At 45.0% G+C, this 18690-nt stretch overlaps 1 protein-coding gene across 1 annotated transcript in view; it reads left to right on the top strand.

Moving 5' to 3' along the window:
* Nucleotides 1-18690, top strand: part of CAP2 (cyclase associated actin cytoskeleton regulatory protein 2) — a 475046-nt gene that overhangs the window by 380686 nt on the left and 75670 nt on the right. Inside the window, exon 8 of the mRNA XM_078687967.1 lies at nucleotides 14312-14498. Within this exon, the coding sequence (XP_078544093.1) occupies nucleotides 14312-14498 (187 nt within the window). The remainder of the gene's footprint in view (nucleotides 1-14311; nucleotides 14499-18690) is intronic.

The raw sequence follows: 18690 nt of genomic DNA on the forward strand, positions 1-18690 counted from the left end.
TCATCTTCTCTGTCCAGAGGTGGTTCGCAAATATTCCCCCTGTATTTATTCCATGCCCCCCGATCTTACTCCACTTTTTAGGGCACCCTCTACTTCTGAACACTTCTCTTTCAGCAATCATGGCCGCATCCATGTCTCTACCCCACGCTGCCAGAGACGGGACCTCCGCCCTTCCCCACTTTTGTGCTATGTTCCTCTTGGCGACCATTATTCCCAGTGTTACCCAGCTTTGCCCCGATTGCGTGAGGTCATTCGGCTCCCATATGTTTAATAAACAACGTCTTGGTTCCGGTATGAGCGACACCCCCTCTGATTGTGATATGGTATGCATTACCTGTACCCAGTAGTCCGCTATTTTGGGACAATCCCATATGGTGTGAAAGAAGGTTCCCTCCTCCCCGCAACTACTCATACAGTAGGTGTGGTCTGCCCTGCCCATCTTGTGTAGGGTGTGTCTAGTGTAGTACGACCTATGTAGGATGCGGAGCTGTACTAGTCTGAGGCGCGAGGGAATGCCCACCTCTCTGTCAATGCTTCTTGCCATTCTGAATAGTCCATATCACCAATATCCTGAGACCATTTTTCTCTCACAGGTCTAGTCGGGTCAGGCATATTATTCACTAATTTCCGGTATGTGAGAGAGGTGGCCCTCTTCGGCATGTAGTCTGTCAATAACCTATCCTCCATAGGGGATGCTTCTGGAACTTCTGTGCCGTGAGGCAGTATTGTCATGAGGGCGTGTCGTATCTGTGTGTATCGGAACAATTCCGAGGGGGCCAAATCGTATTGCTGCTGAAGGCGCTCAAAGGAGACTATCTCTCCTCTATGCCACATATCCCCCATAATGGATATTCCTATATCATCCTATCTATCAAATCCCTTACTGTTCCTAAGCCTTCCAAGGCGTTTCGTGTACCACAGTGGAGTTAGCTGAGTCAATACCCCATGCCATCCTAATTTTGCCTGTGCCGTATGCCATAGCCCTAGCGTGTGACGCAACGGACCGAACATTGCTGAGGTCACTTTTTTGTCATATAGGGGAGTAAGCATTTCTTTCATGCCCAGTTGCGCCCTGTCTGCCTTAAATGCCGGATCTTCCGGTGAGACATGCACCTATTGATTAATCACTTTCAGTTGTGCCACCCAGTAATAAAGTTGTAAGTTGGGGAGCACAATACGTGCAGGTTTGTTACTCCATAAAAGATTAGAGACCTGTGTTGAAATCGCCCTGAAGTAAAGTGGCAGCAATGGGTATGGCGTATTCTCTAGAACATATAAAAAACGGGGTAGTGCCCCAACAAGGTCAGTGGCAGCTTTTCCCAGTGGTGCTCGTCTCGTCGAGACGTTCCAGTGGCGGTTGTAAGTTCTGACGAAAAAATTCCTCAGAATCAGCAGTGACATAAATAGCTAAATATTTAAACGAACTGTCCGCAATCTGAAGCGGGCAATTTTCAGGGAGACGTGGCAGTGGGCCATGCAACGCATATATTAGCGATTTTGACCAATTTATGGTATAACCAGGCGCTCTACAATAAGCCGCAAAAATATCTAGGAGGACCAATATAGAGCGCCTCGGTGAGGTCAGATATAACAAGATATCGTCGGCGTATAGGGACACTCGATCTTCCCAGCTGTCTGTCCATTTAAGGCCCGCACCATTGGGTCCGCACCATCGGGTCCCATCGAATCCAAGCCTCCAATGGCTCCAGCACCAGAGCAAAAAGTAACGGCGACAGTGGGCAGCCCTGGCGCGTCCCTCTCGCCAAGGGAAAATCTTCGGAGATGTGACCATTGGCAGTAACATGGGCCATTGGTTTGGCATATAAGAGCTTAATCCAGGAACAGAATTTTGGTCCAAACCCCAAATGCCGTAATACTGCGAAAAGAAAGGGCCATTTGACCATGTCGAATGCCATATGGGCGTCTTATGATAACACTACTGCTGGTTCCTGCAGATAGTTAGCACGCGCCAGAACACCATGTAATCTCCTCAGGTTGAGAGCTGTGTTCCTGCCTGGCATAAAGCCCGACTGGTCTGGATGTATAAGTTTCGTTAAATGCGGCATGAGCCGATTTGCCAGTAGATTTGCAAGGATTTTCGCCTCTGCATTTAATAAGGAGATAGGCGGATATGAAGTGCATCTATCCGCAGGTTTCCCTGGTTTCCGTACAACTACCATGGTAGCCGTTCGCTGGTCTGGCGGGAGTTCACCCACCCTCAGACTGTCTGTGTACATATTTAATAAATATGGCACAATGGAATCCGCCGTCCTCTTATAGAGTCGACTGGTATGCCATTCGGCCCTACAGCTTTGCCTGATTGCAGCGCTCCAATGGCTGTCTTCAGCTCTTCTACTGTAAGATCATCTTCCAGCTCTAGTGCCTCTTCTGGGGTTAGTTTTGGCATTGTAAGGTCTTGCACATATGACAGCGCCTCTTCTATTGACATCTCGGAGTCTGACGAATAGATTACCCGAAAGTGTTGCGCCAACGTGTCCACTATTGGTGTGTGGGTCAGTTGCTGCTTGCCCTCCCTCCGTGTAAAGCTGTGCAATCCATCTATCACCTATTTCCCGCCGATCCAGCCATGCCAGTAAATTCCCGGCCTTATCACCGATGTCGTATATTTTATGGCGAGTGGCTTCTAGTCGCTGTCTAGTTAATTCTGTGAGGCGTCCCCTATGTTGTTGCTGTTTAAGGCGCAAGGTATGAGACGTAATAGGAGTTAGATCATTGGAATGTTGGATCTCTGCGGTTTGGAGTTCGGATTCTAGATTCCTCAGTTCTTGTTGCCCTTCTCATTTGTGTGCTGTGATGGTGGCAATGGCCTGCCCCCTAATGACTGTCTTGAACACCTCCCATAGGGTGGCTGCAGAGGCAATCGAACCTGCGTTGTCCTGAAAGTAGTGGCCCATCGCCTTTTTGAGCTCCTTCCTGATCTTGGGAACTTGCAGATAGCCAGGGCGCATCGGGTAAATACTCCGCCGCTTCTGTTGATAATAAGTGTATCGGAGCAGCAGTGGGGAGTGATCGGATATACCCCGGGGCCTAATTTCTATAGTATCTACATTTGTAAGGCTACCCAGCGACCCAAGGAAATAATCTATGCTGGTTAGGCTATTATGGACACTTGAGTGATAAGTGTAATCGTGTTCTGTTGGATGGTGTCTCCTCCAGATGTCTGTAAGACCCATTGCATCTATGAAGCTCACCAATCGTGATACTCTGATACTCTGAAGCGTCAGGGAAAGGGAAAGGGCTAGCCTTCACCTGACTGCGGAACTTGCCTGCTGGGTTCTGACCCTTGCTGTTTGGAGCCACTAAGCACTACTGAAAACTTGGGCCCCTCCTTTCCACTCACCAAGTCCTTATTGGAGCAATGAGATCTGGAAAAGAAAGAAAGTACACTGCACCCAAACGAAGGAAGCCCAAGCAACCAGACGCAGCGGGGGTTCAGGGCCTCGTTAAGCACACATCAAAACCTCAAAAACCTAAGAGCCTAACTTTACGGGACTATTTTAGAAAGACTCCATCAAAAACTACAGAACTAACAGAATTAACACAACTATTAGAGCAACATCCGCAAACCTTGGAGGCAACAACTTTTCCAACCTCTGACTATTTAGGGTGTGACCTTAAAGCACCACCGCAAAACTGGGTATTTAACACAATCCCAACAAAAGAGCCGCCAGGGGTCTACACTTTTGGGTCTATCTGTACTAACCACAACATGGAAAATACCCAAACCGTTCCTCTTCAACCAGAGAAGCCTCCCACTCCTCTGGCAGACGATAACGGGGTTGTCCCCCCACTGCAATTACAGCTGGAAGACATTATGTGTTCAATGGAGGCCTCCCCTTTGCTGCCACAACTCCCACATTTCCCACTTAAGCCACTCATGGGCTGTCCACAGCAAACAACGACGGCGGAAATCCACGGGCAAGCTGGCCCAGCACAATTCAATGGTAGTTATCCATCTTTAAACTCGCTTACTTCACCTACAACAAAAATATTAACAGTATCAACAGACTCAAGCCCTGAAAACAAGTTATTTCCGCCTTCTGGCCTCACAAGGACTCCATGTCAAAGTCAATCAGCGCAGACGGCAGCAAATGACCAACCCATGTCGGATTTGTCCCTTTTCCTTAAGATCTCCTCAAATTCCCCAAGCCCGAGCATCACTCCGGATGGCAAACCCAATTTAGAAGAGGACACTAAGACTAGTGTTTGGCCTCAACTATTGCAGACCCTCCAACAAACCGTGACCGCACTTAATTACCATTCAGTAAAACTAGAGGTGCAAGTTGATTTACTAAACACCCTGGCACTCTTCACGTCAGGGATCGACTGCAAATTAGACCGATTGAACTCGTTAATTCTAAGAGCGCAAGCATCTGCGAATTTTGTTCAACCAACGTGCTGCTGCTCTCCAATTATTGACTCCCTCTCCCTACTCCCAGATTGCCTCTCCACTGTTATCAGGGAAGTAAAGCAGCTGAGGGGGGGACACGTGCCAGTTAAACTGCAACCCACCAAACACCAAGAACAGGACAAACCACCGGAGGACTGTGGAAACAAAAATACAACAATGAAGGAAGAAGAAGCGGATATTACAGGATCACTTAACCGCCTTCAATCGATGAACGGTCACCCTCATAGTGCTCCAATAAAACCGACCCCGACAGTTGAAAACTGCACTCTTCCATCTCCAACCGGGCCTACAGACCAGCACGCCAAATCCGTGGACGGTCGAACCAACAGCCTTGCTTCTTCACCCGCTCCATCAGTCCCGGCCTCTCTCGGGCCTATTCCTCCTTGCACCAAAAGAGAGCGTAAACGTCAACGCAAAGCGAGAAACAAACTCAGGGCTAATTCCAACTTGGCCCATCAGAATCTCTTCCCGATCTTTTCAATAGCCGAAAACAAAAAATCCTCTACAGAATCCAGCACAGTGGAACCAACGATAAACCCAACAACAACCTCGAACAGTCCAACTGTGGACTTACCCACTCAAGAACTGGCGAGGAGCCCTCAGAGTCTAAGATTATCAACAATTGCCTCGGCAACAAAAGTAGAGGGTAGCGATCCTGCAACAAGCACAAGAGTGAGCCCAGCTAGGTCAAGTTACACTGGGCAAGAGACAGCGGCAGGAAAATCTCGGCTTTTAATGGATCTCCCCCTTTTCGGGAGCGAAAACTTGACAACAAAATTGAGTTTTACTAAAACCATTTGCAACGACATAGCTGCCCTGATCAGTCACACCCCACAATCAAAACGGGCTCTACAGAAGCCACTTAAAAATAGATCTGATGCAACAATCGAAAAACTGATCCTCAAACCCACAACTGCACCAGAGCCGCAAAGTGACAACCAATCGTGTCATCAGATTTTACTAGCCCCCGAGTACAAATCTAAGGGGCGGCACGATATTCTCAACAGATCAAATCTGCTGAAATTAGCGGAAGGCATACCGGGGCTAGAGGGTCTGGATACGAATAACATCAAATCCATCGAATTCCTTCCCCCACGAGGAAACCAACCCTCTGAGGTCACCGTTGTAACTTTCACACAGGCAGGCTGGGTAGGAGCCTTTCTCGAACATAAGGCTACACTGCAGAACTGGGGGATTAGAGTGCACCCTTATTCAATACCAGGATATCCAATCACGCTGCTATCCGGAGCAACCACACCCAGCAAGCCGGCCTCCATCAAAAACACAGAGCATGGGAGGCCGTTCTCTGTTCTAAAAAATGCCTCAGGGTCGGACATAGAACTTAAATGCCCTGAAATAGCGGTGAGAAACAAAGAACCAGACCATGCCTGGAGGTGGCTGCCAGCAGTATTGGCCACAAAAAGCAGAAATTGAACATCTGTGACAGGTTCACCAGTAAAAACACACAATCCATCAAAATCACTCCTTCCGTCAGGGGCACAACAGCACAGTGTGGTCAGCAGCAAGAGGGAGCCACCCTTTTCACTGTGCTCATGGAATATCTGCGGCCTACATCAAAAAACCTTAAATGAAGACACTATGTCTTTCCTGGGGGAACATGTGGCAATTGCCCTGCAGGAAACTTGGGAACTTGAGGGCCGCCCCATTGAAGGATTCATTGAATATCGGAAACTGGCACTGAGGGACAGCCGCTTCGGCCACCCTAAAGGCGGGCTGTCCACATACATATCCAATAACCTAAAAGGCAAATTCAGTCAACTTTACCTGAAAGAAGACTGGCTACTGGTGGTCAAAATTAATCTACGGAGCAGACAGCGATCGCTTTTACTTATAAACGTGTACAGTAACCCTAACACCCGCACAAAGAAAGACCACGTGGCCAGATTCTGCGAAATAATGGAAGATATAGCCACATTATATCCCAACTCGAACCGCATTATCACAGGGGACTTTAACATTAACCTTTTCCAGGGGAATACAGCAGACTCAGAAGGACCCAACATGACTAGCATCATTGAGGCGGTCCCCCAATCTAAACCCCCTGTGCAAGCTTTCAACACATTAGGCGAGGTCACCGTGATGAGACTTTACAACGCAGGGTACCTAGTGGTGAATGGAAGATCAGCAAATGACTCTCCCCCAAACTGGACCTGGTCAAATGGAAGATCAAAATCCTACCTGGACTTCACCATATGTAATTCGGAATTCCTGTTCAATCTGGCTAGCTTCTCCGTCCTGCCAAGGCCCGAAAGCGACCACAGGCCACTGGTCATTTCCTTTGCCATAAATTTAGCTCTCCATAAAAAGACACCATTTACATACAAAGGAATACATTCCGATAACTTAAAACGCCTGAAATGGAGTGAGTCCAACTGTCAGTGCATCCTAAATACAAGCAAGGATTTCATCAGGGGTGTTCTAGTCCAAACGGTTTCCCTAACAGCATTATGGTCACAGCTATGCGCACATTTGATCAGAACTTACCCAGCGACAAGGCAGGGCCCAAATCGGATACCACCAGTAGGAGCAACAGCCCTCCCCATGATAAAAGCATTAAAAAGACCGAGAAACAACACACTGAGGTTGCTTTTAAAATTTCCAGAGAACAGCAGCTTCCTCGTTACATACCGGCGTGCCCAAAAGGCATTTAGGAGGGCAGTTACCCAAGAGAAAAAGGCCCAGGAATCCCAATTCTAGGTTAAACTGGTATGGGAAAGTAAACAACAGAATTCCAAGATATTTTGGTCTCTTGTCAACAACATCGATCGAAACACAACATCTTCAGGATCAGCGAACATCCAGGAAGCAGACTGGATCTCGTATCTGACAGAGCATTTCCAGGCACAAGATTACCCCGACTGCCCTGGATTAATATGGGCTTCTGACACTGGCGTGGGTATAACATCGAACCTTCCACTCGATCAAATGCAGGGGCTTACCTCATCCGAGGAAATGTCTGAAGAAAGAGTTGCCAAAACATTGACGAAAGGGAGACAAGACGGAGCACCAGGCCCGAATGGCCTGCCGCAAAGGCTATTCAAGTCCGACGTCCCTTTTTGGTCCAAGGTGCTATCAAATCTCTTTAATTACACCCTGAGCTATCAAACCATTCCGGATTCTTGGAGAGGTGCCATTATCCATCCCATCTATAAAGCTGGAGCACGAGGCAACCCGAACAACTACAGATTAATTGCCTTGCTGGATATAGAGGCAAAGCACTTTGCAGGCCTCATTTTGGAGGATATCAGAAAAGGGGCAAAGGATAAAAATCTGATTCCCTTGAATCAGACAGGGTTCATCGCCAAATCAGGAACAATGATAAACTTATTGGCAATCTCCACCATCATTGACAAAGCCCTTATAAATTCCAAGTCGATTTTCTGCTGCTTTGTCGACTTCAAAGCAGCATTCGACAGGGTGCCTAGGGCTGCTCTGTGGCAAAAACTGAGGCAGTGGGGAATCCCAGACAATATCCTGAATCCCATTATCCTGCTGTACTCCAACACATGGGTTCGAGTGAAGTTAGGGTCTGGCGCGCAGCTCTCCCGGAAAATCAGGACCTTTCGTGGTGTCAAACAGGGATGCGTGCTGGCCCCCCTTCTCTTCAATCTATTTATTGCTGACCTATCAAGCGCGTTAGAGAAAGTAATTAGCCATCCACCAAAAGTAGGAGGCACGGCATTATGCAATCTCTTATATGCCGACGAGGTGGCACTGCTCGGTCTCACCAGAGAGGGGCTAAAGAGACTCTTTGATGCCCTAATGCAGTACACGGTCAACAACCAGTTAGAAATTAACATGAAAAAAACGATGGTTGTTCCGTTCGGCAAAAAACGTTACAGCGGTGGAGGCTGGACAATAAACAAAGAAAGCATCTCAATTGGCCAATCGTACAAGTACTTAGGGGTCCATTTGGATTCCAGGGGCAGTTTTACCAAACAGAGCACTGTGATTGCAGCCAAGGCCACAGCGCTAATGGTATCCTTGGCTAAGCTATCGAGGAGACTCTCAGGCCCCACGCTCTTGCCTTTACTGGATGTGCTTAGAGCAAAGATCGGGCCCACACTTTCGTATGGCATTGAGACCTTTAAGGGTAAAATGAACAATTCCTTAAACAAACTGACAATCAAACTCTATAAGAAATTGCTCTACCTGCCGAGTTCCTCCTCGCCAGCTCAGGTCAGACTAGAGTTGGGCTTAATTAACTACAAATTCTCTAACGTTGGCTCATATCTTAACCTGATTCACAAACTAAGACAGGCAGAAGCTGGCACCCTGGAACTCTTGGTCTGGAACGAAATCAGTGTGAGCAATCCGGGGGGGTCATTTGGGCACCTCCTAAATGACTATATCCAACAAATGTCTGCTGCGACCTTTGGGCCCTTAATCCAAGCCAGACCGCTTTTAAAAACACAATTAAAAAAGTTATAAGACTGAAATCCCTGATCTTGGACAAAGCTCTCCTTGCGAAACGTAGCCATGCTTGGGCAGTAGCCAACTCCTATAAACGACTATCCCCGGCTAATTACCTTTCGACAACATTTTCCTATCATCTAAAGCGATATTTGATCGCCCTAAGACTGGGAGACTGGCGCTTCCTTCAAATTCTCCCTCTATGGCGCCGAAAAAGGGACGATCAAACGTGCAGAGGGTGTGGGTCAGCAAACGAAACTTTTTTGCACGTGCTTTGTACATGCCCTTTCTTTATTCTCCAACGCAGACGCCTACTCAGGCCAGAATGGAACAGGCTGGGAGTTCGGACTTGTAGACATGCCACTATTGCTGCTCTGTCCCTAGAGAACACTGTTTTAAATATAAAATTGGCCAAATTCATTCAGCAAGTGTATAGTCTTTTAGAAAAACTGGACAATCGTGCAGATAAACATGTACTTTAACCTCATCTGCATAGTGCGGGAGTGCTAATCTCTAAATTGATGCGCTGCAGTAAGCACTGATAAGAAGGCCAAATTTTACTGTTTTTATTTTCTTTTTTCTTAAATCTCTTTTAATCTATAAAATTGTGTTAATGTGCTGGAAGAATCTTTTAAAGATATGTTTTTATATATCTAAATAAAGAAATATCTACTTGTGATACTCCAGGGGCTCCTGCTCTTAAAGGAAATCTATCTAGGGATTCATTTAAGACAGCGTTAAAGTCCCCGCCAATAAGTAGTTCCCCCTCCGGGAATCCGAGTAGGAACACACTGAGCTCTGGGAGGGTCACTGCATGTAACGCTGGTGGGATGTAGACTGACACTATATTCAGGGGCCGTCCCTCCCACTGTGAAACGAGGGCGGCAAATCTCCCTGACCCATCTGTTTTAACATCCAATATTATCAATGGGAATTGCTTCCTAACCAATATCCCCACCCCCCTGGATCCAGATGTGAATTCGGAGTGTACCGCCATTTTGTATCCCCATCTGTCCATTGCTTTACTAGAGGTACCTGTGAGGTGCGACTCTTGCAATAGTACCACTGCCGGGCCACCTCGCTTGATGCATTGCAGCACGAGACCACTTTTTATTTTATCTCCGAGGCCACGCACATTCCATGTGAGGATGGAAAGAGTTGGTATCGTGTGGATGGGATCGTCTGTTAACTGAGTCTGTGTTGTGTCACCCATTACCATACTCACCGGACCCAGCCAAACCAGCGACCTTTCCCGGCATTAATCTTGTGTGTCTCATCGTGTATGCCATTCCTGCAGAACTAACTGTGTACATAACTGTGACAAAACTAACATACCAATTCTCTAGAAATAGTCCCGACCCTCCTAACTCCCTCCCTGCCTCCCTGCCATTCGGACCCAAAACTGCCCGCCACCCCAACTCAGCAGAGTGCTTGGAACCCCATCCTCGAAACTTTACGTGCATGTGTGGGAGCGGGAAGTCCGTATCTTCCCCTTGCCCCAGAGTCTCGAACCATCAGTTTATTTGTCGTGGTCATAGCGCCGAGGAGGGCCAAAACATGTATCAGTTTACATCCTCCCTAGTCGGAGGTGGTTAGCCCCAGAGGAACTCATTCTCCCGCTTCCTTTTGTACTTGTTCTGCCTCTTCTCCACCTTGTTCAATGACCTCCGGATCTCCTTCCCTTCCAAAGCGCCGTCGTCTCCTTTGCGTTCTTCCGGACATCTCCGCTGCTCGCCACCCTTCAAGCCAGTCATGGGTCTCCTCTGGTGTATCGAAAAACCAGGAGACCGCAGGATATTCGTAGTAGTGCTCTGGCGCTGTTTTTTCCCCTTCCCCCTGTTGGTTCTATGCCTCTAGTGTGCTTAGCCGGGCTTCAGCTCGCAACCATTCTGCATCTACGTGCCCCCCAAACCCCGAACACTCAGTTTGGGGGCTAGCTGTATGTGGCCTTAAGTTACTCCGCCGACTGCAGTGTCACCCTTCTCTTTGTTCCGTACTTCACCAACGCCGTGTCTGCAAGCCCCTCGACAGGGATTTTCATTAATAGGGCCTTCCGCCAAGCCGAGCCAAGTCGAGCATTGTTCCCCAGCACCTCATCGGGTGCTCCACGTGTGTGCCTGCACCTGTGACGCTGCCGGTAGTCAGGTCCCCGCCGCCGTGTCCGTTCAGTTTCTGGTTGGCGGCTCCTTTTTAAAATTTCGCCCGGCCTCCTCTCCCGGCCCGGGCCTCGCTCCTCGATGGCCCAGGGGGTCTCTGGTGGTTGTCTGTCCCAGGCTCCCGTCCGCCAACTGTCTGCCTGCAGGTACTTGCCATCACCACTCCGGCCCTCGTAGCCGGTCGCAAGGCTATTGCGGGGGCCGGTCTTCAAAATTTAGTCTCCGGCTTCCGTACAGCTGGTAGGCCGCAGTCCGTCTCTCTCTGTAACTCACGCTGCCGCTTTCGGATCTACACCAGCGCTGGGCCGCTACGTTCCTCTCCGCCTCAGCCACCCTAATTGAGACTCTGGGTATAAGTTATATGACGGATAAATAGTCGGATGACAGGGGAAACAATCGGAGCCCCTTTAGGCAGCGGCCATCTTGCTCGGCTGCTCGCCACGCCCCCCTACAAATTAATTTTTTAAATATTATTTTAAAAAGCAATAGTTAACTTATTTGAAACAAAATATTAAATTATATTTTTAAACTTTAAAAATAAAATGAAACAATATCATCTGTTCATAGAGCGTAGTGCTGTAGATTCACATGGTATGCATACTCCTGGCATCTAGCGTTGGGTTCAGACATTTGCAAGCTGTTTTTCTTTGAAGAAGTCTTTCGAGTCACAAGATGTGGTGTGACTCTTTTCTTGGTTCACATTTTACATGGGCACTGACCCCACTAAAAATGTATTCTGTAGTAAATAGTTGGGTAAAAGGGCTTTCAGTCGGGTATGATGAAGTGTCTGTCTGATTTCACCTGGGATTAGTACATGCCCACACTAACAAAAACCTGCACACACACACACTCTTGCTCGTCTCTGTTTTGAAGGCCATAAAAAATGTTGATTAGTTTAAAAAATATTGCTTTTTAAGTGCCCCTAACAATCCCCCTCTTCTCTTTCCACTGCCTCTTAATCCCCCTCATGTCCTGCTTCTCATATAATGTGTTATAACAAAATATCCCAGCATCACTATTGGTAAAAATCTGATGCTCACACCCCTACAATTTTACTGACCAAGCTACACCTCTTGTGACAAAGAGTTGAAGCATTGGTCAGCTTTGAAGTACATCGGCTGTCAGTGCCACCAAAAAGGCGCATGTTGCGTAAAATCAGGATAGAAGTGCAGCTCTCTAATACAACATGCATAATATAAATGAGATGCAGGATGGTGTTGAAAACAGATGGCAGACTCAGCAGAGTCAAGGCTGTGACACAGCTGTAATCTTCATCAATACCTACTCAATACATTAAAGAATTCGAGACCAAATATTCATGGAGTTATTTTATACAAGTTCATGAACGTGCTCATTGAAAACCTTTTCAAGAGATTTCGCCAAAGCCCGCAGACTGGACACAAATGCAAAATTGACAAGGCCAGTGGGATCCTGCTATTGTCTTTAAATAGGGAGGTCACCACTTTCTGTTTGAATTCGCTTCGAAAGGTCTTTTCACCCTAGGGTAATAACAATGTTTCATCTATTTACACAGCAAACTTCATTGCTCTCATTAAGATACTTGAATGCAATTTTGAAAGGTGTACACAACATCCTTACTTGTCGCCAATATCCATTAAGGTGAATGCCATAGCAGAATTATGTTCTTTTCAAAATGCCCCTGTATTTCTAACTCAGACCTAACTCTCACCTAGTCTTAACTTGTCTGGTGGACGGAGATGAAGTTCATGGTAGGCTGTTTACAATATTGAATGGATATTGTATAGGTGCATGATTTCCTAATGAAGAGAAATAATGCTCCTTGGTCGTAAGCCAGACCCTTAAGTATTGAAATAGTTAACACATTTCTTTTTTAAAGGTCCGTAAAACCTAGAATTTATAGGCAGTATATTTCGGGAAAGAATTCGTTTGGAACCCTTAAAAACAGAATTATTGGTGACACTCCCATGCTTTTAACTGGTAGTTATGATCCTGTTTTGATGTCCCACAAAACACCCATATTCTCCTTCATCCACTACAACTGAGACTGACTTGCTGTGCTTGAATGTTTGTTGCAGATGACCCAAAGCAGAGTAGGTCAATCTTGTGTATGTGGCTACCCACGTAAAAATGTTGTTAAAAAATGCTCAAAGTAATAACCTTGTTGTTAGATTTGGTTGTAATGAACTCAGCCATTTGATAGATAAAATGCTGCATTTCGAACAACATACAAATAAGTGACTGCGGGCCAAATGTACGAAGCATTTTTGCAGGTGAAAATGGCTCAATTCGCAGAAAAGGACAATTTGCGACTGCAAACATGCTTTCTTTTTTGTTCAAACTGCGATTTTACAGAATCGCAATTTGGGTTTACTAATCGGTATTTGGAAGGGTAGTGTTTAGGGCATCTCTTCCAAATGCCAATTCACAGTAGTATGTACTGAATACTGAAATGTAGTGGTAAGGCATTTGCAAAGGAACCCCTCTCCCTTTGAGATTGTAAATGAAATTGGGCCCTATTCACAGAACTAACTTAAGACAAAATCCTAAACTTACTGTGAATACCAAAATGAGTAATTGCACCTACTCATTTTGGTATTCACAGAAGGCACTTACTCATCAATGAGTAAGTGCCTTCTGTGAATACCAACATGAGTAAGTGCGTTCTGTGAATACCAAAATGAGTAAGTGCACTTATCATTTTGGTATTCACAGAAGGCACGTACTCATCAATGAGTAAGTGCCTTCTGTGAATACCAAAATGAGTAAATAGTATTAAGTTTAGGAATTTGTCTTAAGTTGGTTCTGTGAATGGGGCCCATTGTTTTTAAGAGCACGCAGAGGTCCCACCGACCACTACCTTCTCTTACAAAATGAATGTTAACATTTCATTTTTTATTTTGTTTTCGAAAACGCGTCCCGTTTTCCTTTAAAAAAACAGGCCGATTTAAAAAAAATCACAGACATGGCGGTCTGCTGACCCCTGCAGGCCACCATCCCTGTGATGACTATTGTTCCATTTAGGTTGAAAACTGCAATGTACCTCATTAATATTCACGAAGTAGGTCAATTTGCAACCCCCCTAGAAATAGTTGTTTTAAAAATAAAAGTTTAATACGTTAGGAATAGGATCTTCCTAATTCTGATTTACAGAAAAGTGTATTTTGGAAATCACTACTCCCACTGTCAGTGCATCTGGCCCATAGTGGATTTGTGCAAGAATTTATATTCCACCCTACTGTGATTATTTTTCAAACCATTGTAATAGAAAAAACATAGTGATTTCTTTCTTCAACTTTGCGTTTTCTAGGGCCCAACAGCATCTACAGTTTCTCCAGGTCCAGGCGTAACTGGTGGTCAGTGTCCGCCTCCGCCACCACCCCCTCCACCCCCAGGACCTCCGCCCATGTTCGATGCAGAGCCTGTGCGGGACGACTCTTCTAAAAACCGGTCAGCCTTATTCGCACAGCTTAATCAGGGAGAACAAATCACTAGAGGTGAGGAGAGCAGATTTTGAGTGGCAATGTTTTTTAAGCTTTCTAAGATGTTAATTCATTTTTGCAACCAGTTCATAATACTCTTCATTCCGTGCTATAAAATATGCTCACTGTTCAAAGTTATGTTGAAGAAGAGAGACAGGGATGTTCCGAATCAACATTTAATTGGAACACGGGGAATATTAAGCATAATCACTTTGAGTTATTAAATAGTAATGTTACTTACTGGCTAACTTAATTTCAGTATATGTTAAATTAAGGTTAAGTATGGCTGTTCTTATTTATTGGTTGAGCATACTGTAGTCAATTACAAAATAGCAAAACACAGATGTTTAAAAAGAAATAGATACATGAATGAATGCAGCCATTGTGATTACATGTATCTTTCAAAATTGAGATCGTTGTAATGCATACATAACAATAGAAATTATCGGCCATAGTGAAAAGAAGAAACAAGAGCGAACAGCGTAGTTATGTGTGCCCCCAAATGCTTTCCAATGTGTTTCTCAAAATGTGAGTATTCCACCAAGGTCAGCAGAAAGCTTTGCATGGAACCTGGATGGGTAAAACAAATAGCCCTGACGCAAATGTTCAAAACTCGCTACAAATCAGGCCATTGATTTTTTTTGTTATACTGAGACAGACTCTATGCCTTAGTGAAACAAAAAATGAATTAGTGAACCAAACAAATATGGCGCCCACTCAGCACTAGCAAACAAGGCGCCCACTCAGCATTAATCTGTGCCTTCAGTGCATCTGCTGCCCTGATGGTACCCTGAGGTGCAAACTTTGCAAAGTTGCACAGTGGTGCTGGAACAATTTTCAGAGTGGGGGTGCTTGCATCAATGTTACATCAATTGACTTATATTGATTGTGAAAAATTCACACTTCACACAAAGAACATGAATAGCAAATGAGCTTCACCCATTCAGCAAAAGAGTAGTAAGGGTGTAGTATATAGCTAGTGGTGCATTTTGGACCACACCGTTGCAAATATATCACTTAAGCGCAGTGAGGTAGAGCACTGTCATTTACAGATACCACATTCTCCATTGAAATGGGCACTACATTTTCAAAGGCATACATTTTAACTGTTAAAACTATATAGCGCATAAACAATAATGTGTGGAAATCGGGTTTAAGTGAATATTTTTAATTTGCAAATCATCAAGTCAAGTGTTTTGATTTGTTTTGATCCTATATAAAATCTTTGTTTCCATCAGATTTCATGATTACAAAAAGTGCTTAATTTGTGCTTTTCTAATTGCTGATATATTTTGAAATATTTTACAGTTTATTTATAGGTATTAAAATTTAGTTGTGTGTTAAAAAATAGATTCTGCAGCCTTTCCTTTCACACAAGACTGTCACATAGTTTGTTTTTACAAAATCACACAGTTTGTTTTACAAAATCTTCTCACTCTACAGTCAGTAGTAGAAAAGTAAAGACCATTTCCATGTTAAACGAATAAGCAGAAATTTGTCAAAAGCCATAGTCTGACATTTGAACTCTGCCTCTGAACGTACAGCAAATATGACAAGACAACAAAAAATAGTTGGCATCTTTAATTCTCATTTACCTTGGGAAATCCAGCACCGTTTTTGTGGGTGCGCTGCTTACTCCCCCCCCCCTCCCGCCCCCCGCCCCCGCACCCTGGCTTCCAGCGCCTCTGCAGTTGCATGAAAACACCTGACATTTCTTATGAACCTGTAAGAGATGCATGCCTTTTTTTGTCACTGCCCTGACCAATATTTGTGAGGGCAAAAACAAGAGACAAAGACAAAAAAATCGTACAAGGGGGCCGTGTCGGGAGTTCTTAAAAGGGAGATAGTGGAGTAGGTTTGGTGGATGGTAAGAGATACCTTAACCCTGAAGTAGGAGACTAAGAGCCTGATTTAGAGTTTGGTGGGCAGGCCATTCAGTCACAAACGTGACGGATATCCTGTCCACCACAGTACAAGTTCCAGATTACATTGGAATGGTAAAATGGAGGGTGGGATATCCGCCACATGTGTGACAGAGTAACCACGTACGACAAACTATAAATCAGACACTAATGCTTCTTCTCCAATGCTCACACCACATATTCCCTAAATGCTGATTTCTCACTCCCTGCTCCTATCCATCACTGATGTAGGGTGACCAGGCGTCCCCGTTTTGCCAGGACGGTGGTCCCTGTATTTAACCAGCTGTCCCAGCAAATTTCAAGAAATTTTGCTCATGTCCCCGTTTTTGGAGAGGGTCGACTGAAAACGGTGGGAGGTGTTTTTTATGTTTTACAAAGCAGGGATAGTTAGCAGTTGTTTCAAGAAAGCAATTTAATTAACAAGCAAGCTACTGGGCTTAAAAATTGCATTTTATGTATGTTCTTACTGCCTGTTCTGTAATTCTCTGCTGAGGAGCGCTCTCATCGCTTGAAGTAAAATTGTAGTCCTTCTTATATTTTTGTGAAATGTCCCAGTTTTTGGCTTTAAAATTCTGGTCACCCTACACTGATGTGACTATGTTTAGAGTTTGCACACCTAAAAAGTACCCTGGAGGGGGCAATATGCAACACAGGGACATTATATTGGAAGATACAGGTGGGACCACTCAGGGACCTGTTTCAGACAGCACTTATTTCAAAAGCCATACAGCACTACTTTGATTATGACACTACAATTAAAATAACTCCAACATGATGTGGTGCGCATTCAAGGTGACCAAGCGATGCACAGCCATCATCAGTATGTAGGACAGGGTCGGGAGAGGAGGTTTTTGGAGGATAGGTACACCACATCGAACCTTAAGTTGAGTTGGAGCAGCTAGACAAACAGAACCTACAAAAACCCAGTGACAATGCTTAGGGGGCAGCTTAGTGTACATAGTTAATTGGGCACAGACTGAAATATAAAAATATGGCCACAATGCAGGAGACAAGAGAGAATAGAAAGTTTAGAGTAAAAAGGATGGGAAGCTTGGGAGCAGCGTGCACAGGATGTGAAATGTGGGAACACGGCTAGCTTCCTAGATTGATACCCTTCAGGAGGAAAATTGCAGTCCCAGACACCTCAGACGTTGTGCCCTTAATCGGGAAAACTTCTAGGGCATGCTACCTCCAACACGGCCTTTAACTATTGACTCAAACCAAACTCTGATCTACCTCCAAACTTCACTGTGTTTCTGTGCCAATGTGTCCTGCCACGAATCTGTCCCTCTGCAGTCTAGTGACTTCACTCTCAAAAGTTTCTGATCTTTTGATTATATAAGAAGTGTTGTCTTCCAAAATCAATACATTGGACAGCTTGTGCTTATTGTGCAGCGATGATTCCCCCTCCATCAAGCTCACTGTCGCTATATCTTCTCTGAGCACCAGTAGCCAATATTGTGTTGTGGGTCCTTCAGTGATGTTGCTTTTTCCACGTATTCCAACCATTCTCCTCTTGTCGGCTGTGGAGATGGAGCAGTCGAGTTGGACGTGGGCACCAAAATCCTGGTCCAGTTTGCCTGTAACTCTACCAGGGCTTTGTGGCTTGCTCCGCTCGGTTTCTAGGTACTGCATCTACAGACATCAGATATGCAGCACTGCTCTCAATTCACTGGTAGGGAGAGAGCAGGCTCGTGTTTCAGGCCACAGCTTATGACTTCTTGGGCCCTCTATCATCCACTGCTGCTCAAGATCTATCTCCGGTCAGCCATTTTAGGTGTCTTTGATGTGCTGAGGTTTTATTCATAGGGGTGGGTGGCAGAGCAATATGCACTCTGCTGGATAACCAGTATGCCTCTAACCATTAACTTTCTGCCTTCCATCCTCTCTTTCCTCTAGTTAGGCTTCAGACTGGGCCAGATGGCCTTGTTAGAGATCACGAATGGCCTGCGCCTGGCCATGGTGGCCAGGCCGTGTTCCTTCCTAATATACATACTTAGGAATTTAAATGCATTTATTTTGCCTTTATTATTTTCTTATAGATTTGCTTTCAATTATAAAAATACCTTTGTTTATATGTTATTATAATTTGCTTCATATTTTCGTTATTGGGTACTGCTGGCAACACAATTACAATGAAATAATATTTGGCACGAACCTTTCATTCCATATAATGTCTTAAAAGGATATCTGTGAAATAATTCTTCCTTTTTTTATAACAATTTTTTTAAAGTTGTATATAGAACCTATTTTTGAATAGTTTTTGTTCTAATTACCATGGAATG

The sequence above is a fragment of the Lissotriton helveticus genome, chromosome 4_1 (assembly GCF_964261635.1).
Source record: "Lissotriton helveticus chromosome 4_1, aLisHel1.1, whole genome shotgun sequence".
NCBI lineage: Eukaryota > Metazoa > Chordata > Amphibia > Caudata > Salamandridae > Lissotriton > Lissotriton helveticus.